Source organism: Penaeus monodon, chromosome 10, assembly GCF_015228065.2.
Source record: "Penaeus monodon isolate SGIC_2016 chromosome 10, NSTDA_Pmon_1, whole genome shotgun sequence".
Taxonomy (NCBI): Eukaryota; Metazoa; Arthropoda; class Malacostraca; order Decapoda; family Penaeidae; genus Penaeus; species Penaeus monodon.
Window position 1 is genome coordinate 33,355,568 of NC_051395.1, and position 6,893 is coordinate 33,362,460.

A 6,893-nucleotide genomic window follows, 5' to 3' on the forward strand; every position below is an offset into this window, starting at 1 on the left:
GCTTTCTCAGAGCTTATTGGAAGGATGGAGGTCATCTAGTGAGAAATGGCCTTCGATCTCCTCTGCAAGATTCCTTATTTCCTATTGCTTGTCCCTTCTCAACAGTGATCAAGGCCTGTGTGCCAGGGAACAATGCAAGTCACGATCCCGTCAGTTGAACCCTGCGACAAGCATCTGTGGCTTCCAGTGTCTCCTGTGAGATAAAATTCTGTCATGCTCTTGAGCAGTTGGATTCCTGAGCTGCATCAGTGTTCCACGCTTGAAGGTATTCGACAGTAGCACAGGGTCGGTGAAGTTGTCAATTGATGCAAAATTATCAGAGATAGCCTTAGCAAAACCCTGAGCATTCTCCCCTCTTTTAACCTGTCTATATGATATACCCTAGGGTGATCACTGGACCGATGGGGAGGATCCTCCAGTGAATGTTAACTAGAATGTGGTCAGTCTTCTTGGCCACATTACTCGCAATACTGTACTATCTCCAACAATGTGGGTCTAATTACCAAGATCCAAAATTCCTTAATTTCTGGGACATCTCACGCCCAGCTTGATCACAGTCAGAAACCGCATTGAAGTCGCCCAAAACAATGCAAATATCTTGCTGAGGACAGCTATCTGTTACAGATGTGGGTTTGGCATAAAACATCTCCTTCACATTGAGTTTACAAACCTCAGTAGGAGTATACACTGCAATAAGAGATGTGAAGCCAAACACATGTTTCAGTCTCAGTGATATTATATCGACTGGAGTAAACCCTACTACTGAGAGGTGAAGTCTGCTAGAGATGGCTATGGCTACTCCCTAGAGATGGTGACCAACGTTGCAGCCAGACCAGTAATGAATGATGGGTGAGTAGCCATAACACTCAGTTGCTTCAATTGAAAGCAGTGGCAACCGATTATCCTGCTGCAAAGAGCAGAAGTTCCAAGCTCCCACCCATGGGCAGACTGACGTTGCCCCACATAAAGAGAAATGGCTAGCTGAGGGGGCCATAATCTGCTTGTGGGTTCCTGTGACCTCCCTGTCCAAATACCAGTGGCCGCCAACCCAGTGGGACCCACAGCCTATCTCACTTGCTGTGTGGGAGGGATGTTCGCCCTCTCCCAGCACCATGATCTATGTGCATCACAGCCAGTTACTTTCTCAGGGGACAAGTGGGCAGGAGTTCGTACGAAGCCTTGTCATGTCAACATGCTGATGTACCTCTAGGGCCTCCTGCTGCTCCAAAAGCTTACACAATACCTAGTTTCCATAAATGGCCATGAGGAGGCATCCAGAAATCTTAATGATGGAGATACTATGAGCTGGTAGGAGAGGCTTCAGCACAGCTGCCCCCCTTTTCACACTAGGCTAGTCAGTGGTGGCAACTGCAAGCGAGAAGGCATGGAAAGCACATAACACTATGTAGGCTACTACACCATCTCTTCATATCACTCTGGGCCTGGAGCACCCACTATAGATGATAATAATGATAATATCAGTAATGATATTAAGAGAAAAAATGAGAAATAATAATGAAGATAACTGTAAAATGATGTAAATGCATACAGTTCAAGGTGTATAATATAAAATATCAACAGACGAGGAGTGTATGGAGAAAAAATCCCAAATCTTTATAATAATTTATGCTCATTAACGTTTTCTGTCGTCACAGCCAATTCTCACTGGTATTCCATGCAGTACCTGGTCCTGCCCATAGTTGAGCATTATCATCATACATCAACCCACCTGTTAGTAGTACTGGCTACCACTGTCAGTCACGTCTGGCCTCTCACAGACTCCACCCGCATTAACCCCATTTGAATAATTAGGTGTGGAATAGCTGAAGGGGCGCCACTGTATAACCCCAGCCGAAGGCTTATTTGAGGTGGAAGGGCCGAAGGACACTAATAGAAGGACTGTAGGTCCTGAACTGATAGGGCAAAGGTATGAACCACAGCCGCGGCCTCGTATCTTCGATGTTCAAGCAAAGGCCAATTTTAAAGTCATTATACATAATATGGCAAGACAGCATGCACTGTCTTTAGGTTTGGCCTACAAACTCTCATCTTACTATAATGTGGTGGAGGATTGTTGCCCTTTGTATGAGAGCCAGCAGGCACGGAGGTTGGTGATCACTTGACGCTTTATTACCCAAATTACTGCACCGCTAATAAATATGGTGATAGGAGGGTTTCGTAGACTAAGGGTATCTCGCAAACAGTCGATTCTGAAATTGGCACGGTCTGTGAAATAACAGTTTCTGAATAAATGCCGAGTATTAAGCAATGTCCACTTATATTACATATGTAAGTGCGAGATGATGTAAGTATACGCGAATACAGAGAACCCACATTGATATATGTGTAAATTAAGCATTAATGGAATTATTGAAAGAGCTGTTGCAAACTGACATCCAGCATATGCAGACTCGCATTTGTATTCTATGAAGAGAAAGGCAAATATTAGATTAGGAAAGTGAATCGCAGCCACATAAAATAAATACTAAACCCTCGTCAGAAAAAGCAGAAAAGGAAAAATGGAACGAGCACAATTAGTTAATTTCACTTTTGCTTCTTCGGGTGAGACATGTAGGTAAGACTGAAACTTTATAATTTTTTAATGCATTCATACATTTTTATTCAAACGGTACTCATCCCCACAAAAATAAAAATCTACTCTAAACAACTATAGTAGAATGTTGATTATAATAATAACGATGGGCTTTATTTAAAATCATAATATTTTACACGTGGAAGAACACAGAGCATCTCAAAGAGCAGATTAGCGCCTGTGAGAGCGGTGGTTCCCTCGAAGTCATATGGAGGAGATACCTAAAAAAAGAGAGGAAAAAAACGATAATTCGACAGTTTCAATTTGGAAAATCAACAATGGGTTTCAATAAGTTACTTGGAAGAGAAGAAAGAATGATAAAACGACACCAAAGGATGGGTAACAGGAGGCACAGCAACAGCCTAAAAATGAATATAAATAGTCAGAACATTCGATACAAAATAATATCAAGAAAACGGGGTAGATCAAGCAGTACCTCGACCAAGTCACAGCCCACGAGGTTCAGGCCACGGCACCCGCGGATGATCTCCAGCGCCTGGATAGGGGTCAGACCTCCGATTTCCGGGGTGCCTACGAGGGGGAAGGGGGGGTCATTAGCAAGAGGCCTGTTAACAGGTTTTATCCAATTTGTCATGCTAATTCACAAACGCATAAGAACGCGTAAACACACACACACACTTTTGTGTTTATATATATATATATATATATATATATATATATATATATATATATATATATATATGTATATCTTCGCCTGTCCTTCTTTAGTATCTAATTATTCATACATATGGTCGTATGCTTCTGATTTTGCGATGGCAACTGATTTCTTAGCTTTCTTGCAACATTGTTTATATGCTGCTCAGTCTTCATCTAATTTACTTTCTTCCATTTTTTTGTTGGCTTTCTTCTTAGCACTAATTTTTTCTTGTACTTCTTCATTAAATCACCAAATTTGCTTATTTTCGCATACCTTTCCACTTCTCTCACCCAGTATTTCCTTTCCAGCTCTTAATATAACACTGTTTGCATCATTCCACCAGGTGTTCACATCTACCATATCGTGGTTCAGCTCTCTTAGAATTCGGTCTTTGAATTCTTGTTGGATTTAATTTTCCTTTAGTTTAAATCATTGTATCCTCTGAGTTGTAGTTTTCCATTTCTGCTTCTGCGTGACAGCTATGGTGAGATCAGTGACAACCAAGCGGTGCTGCTCAGTCACATGATCTCCAGGTATTACTTTGCAGTTTTTAATCTTCCAAATATTTTTCCTTCGATATAAAAGGAAGTCAATTTGAATTGCTCTGTCACCACTTTTGTAAGTAATAAGGTGTTCATTTCTCTTACCTTTTTTTTTTGTATGCTGCCCTGTCAGATTCTGACATTGACTGTCACAGCATGATAATTAATTGTATTTTCATGTTGTGATGATGTTGGAGTGAGTACGTGGTAGGATCCCCAGTTCCTTTCCACGGAGAATGCCGGTGTCACCTTTTAGGTAATCATTCTCTCTATTTATCCGGGCTTGGGACCAGCACTGACTTGGCTGTCTTGCCCACCCAGTGGCTAGGTTAGACAATCGTGGTGAAGTTTCTTGCTCAAGGGAACAACGCGCCGGCCGGTGACTCGAACCCTCGAACTCAGATTGCTGTCGTGACAGTCTTGAGTCTGATGCTCTACCCACTCGGCCACCGCGCCTTTTTTTGGCCATTCATATCTCGTCCAATTATGCATCTTTCACTTTCATCAACATTTTCCAATTCCATTTCTTCCTTCTCCGTTTGCTCCTCCATATATCAACTTGTACACTTCACCTAATTCTTTCGCCTTGTTCCCCTTCCATCTTGTTTCCTGCCTTTGATAAAAGCACGTCCGCTTTCTTAGTTTTCATACTATCTGCCAGAACCCGGCCTCTTCCTGTCATGGTCCCAATATTTAATGTCCCAATTCGCAAATATTGAACTAGCTTCTCGCTGTTCCGCAGAATTAGGGCGATGTATCTGTGGGTCGCTTACGGGCGACATCCTAACATTGGTGACTCTACTTGTTTGGCTCATTTCATGTAAAGTTTTGGCGAGATTTTACAGGCGAAGGCCCTTCCCGACCCCAACCCTCCCCATTTATCCGGACTATATGTCTCTCTCTATATATATTAGACAGACAGCCGGTATGCATTATATATATATATATATATATATATATATATATATATATATATATATATTCTGATATATAAATATATGTATATATTTATATATATTCTGACATATATATAAAAATATATATATATATATATATATATATATTATATTATATAGAATACGGACTCGACCTTACCAGTGCCAGGACAGAGCCAGGGTCAATAGCGTCGATGTCGAATGAGAGGTAAACTGGTCGATCACCCATTATGGCTTTCACTCTTCATCAAAGGCCTCCAGGGACTTGTGCCAACACTGGTGCGCTTGGACAATGTGGAAGCCCTGACAACAAAGGTGGCGAAGGTGACATGAGAATTTACGACTGGAGGAGTGAGCGTGGGTAGTTTGTTCGTGTCCGTTTGTTTGTTTATCTGTCTGTCTGTCTGCCTATCTGTCTCTCTCTAGCTCTTTCAGTTGCTCTCTCTCTCTGTATCTCTTTCTTTGACATATATGAACTTCTCCTGTCATTGCACCTTGACATAGATATGAGTTGATGTTTATCTCATAAATATTCAAACTACTGTTATGACAGTGTTCCTCTTAAAACACACACACACACACACACACACACACACACACACACACACACACACACACACACACACACCACCACACACACACCGCACACACACACACACACACACGCACGCACGCACGCACACACACACACACACACACACACACACACACAAGGTATGTAAATGACCACACCTTGCTTATCTGCCACGCATGCGCATCCACAGTGTAAGAGGAACCGCGTAGGCCTATCTGCACGGTAGCCTTCGGGTCGATAAGGTCCTCCTCGACCGCTCTCCTGAAGGGCGTGCCGTGGGTGATCTTCGCTCCCAGCATCGAGTCACTGACGTCGTTGTGGGCGTCGACGTGGAGGAGGCAGACAGTGCCGTAGCGGTCCTAAGAAAAATATTGTCTTTATGATTATTTTATTTATCTATTTACTTATTTATTTTCATATTTTATTATTATTATTGCGAAAGTTTCTTTAGATCTGCTAATTAAAATCAAACACCGAGTCACTACCAACGACCTTGAAACATCAAATTTGGAAGGAAACAAAAATATGCAAAAATATGCCGAACAATTACAAATTAAAACATCCAGTCAAGTCAATTCACGAACACAAAAATATTTCAAATCGATAAGGCTCTTCTGAGAACATGAGTGTGCTGTTTAAAATTATTTTTTGGATTTCCCGGTATTTGTTCAAGAAAGTTATCAGTACCTTTCTTTACAAGGCTAAGTGTTCCAATAACAACAGGCAAAGTTTTGGTTTTTAAATGCCACATCTTTTCCACCTCTATTTCCAGGTCTTTATACTTTGGTATCTTTTCAAACACTTTCCTTGAGACGTTTCTGTCTGAAGGGATGCTCATATCTATAAACATGTAGGTGTTGTTTATTTTGTCCTTGATGACGATTTATTATTATTATTATTATTATTATTATTATTATTATTATCTTTTAATGCAAACGTTTCCTTAGATCTGCTAATTAAAATTAAACACCGAGTCACTACCAGCGACCTAGGGTGATTGAAGTTTGAGGCAATGGAACATCAACAAAAACAGGCAAAAAATATGCAGAACAACCACAAATCAAAACATCCAGTCAAGTCAATTCACTAACACAAAAACACTTCAGATCGATAAGGTTCTTCTGAGAACATGCGCTGTGCTGTTTAAGACTATTTTTTGGACTTCTTCTAATTTTGGATTTCCCAGTAGGTGTTGTTTATTTTGTCCTTGATGACGATTTATTATTATTATTATTATTATCTTTTAATGCAAAAGTTTCCTTAGATCTGCTAATTAAAATTAAATACTGAGTCACTACCAGCGACCTAGGGTGATTGAAGTTTGAAGTTTTCAAGAAACTTATCAGTACCTTTCTTTATAAGGCCAAGTGATCCAATAACAACATGCAAAGTTTTGGTTTTTAAATGCTACATCTTTTCCACCTCTATTTCCAGGTCTTTATACTTGATATCTTCTCAAATACTTTCGTTGGGACGTTTCTGTCTGAAGGGATGCTCATATATATAAACAGGCAGGTGTTTATTTTGTCCTTGATGACGATATCTGAACGATTCGCTTGTATAGTATGATCTGTGTAAATTGGAAAGTTCC

The 6,893-nt window shown here is 40.6% G+C and overlaps 1 protein-coding gene across 1 annotated transcript in view; it reads right to left on the bottom strand.

Moving 5' to 3' along the window:
• Positions 1–2,595: 2,595 nt before the first annotated feature.
• Positions 2,596–6,893, bottom strand: part of LOC119577611 (agmatinase, mitochondrial-like) — a gene marked incomplete at its 5' end in the record, with an annotated part of 47,155 nt that continues 42,857 nt past the window's right edge. Inside the window, 6 exon segments of the mRNA XM_037925184.1 lie at positions 2,596–2,814; positions 3,030–3,124; positions 4,889–4,903; positions 4,906–4,968; positions 4,971–5,031; positions 5,461–5,661. Coding sequence (XP_037781112.1) covers positions 2,707–2,814; positions 3,030–3,124; positions 4,889–4,903; positions 4,906–4,968; positions 4,971–5,031; positions 5,461–5,661 — 543 coding nt within the window.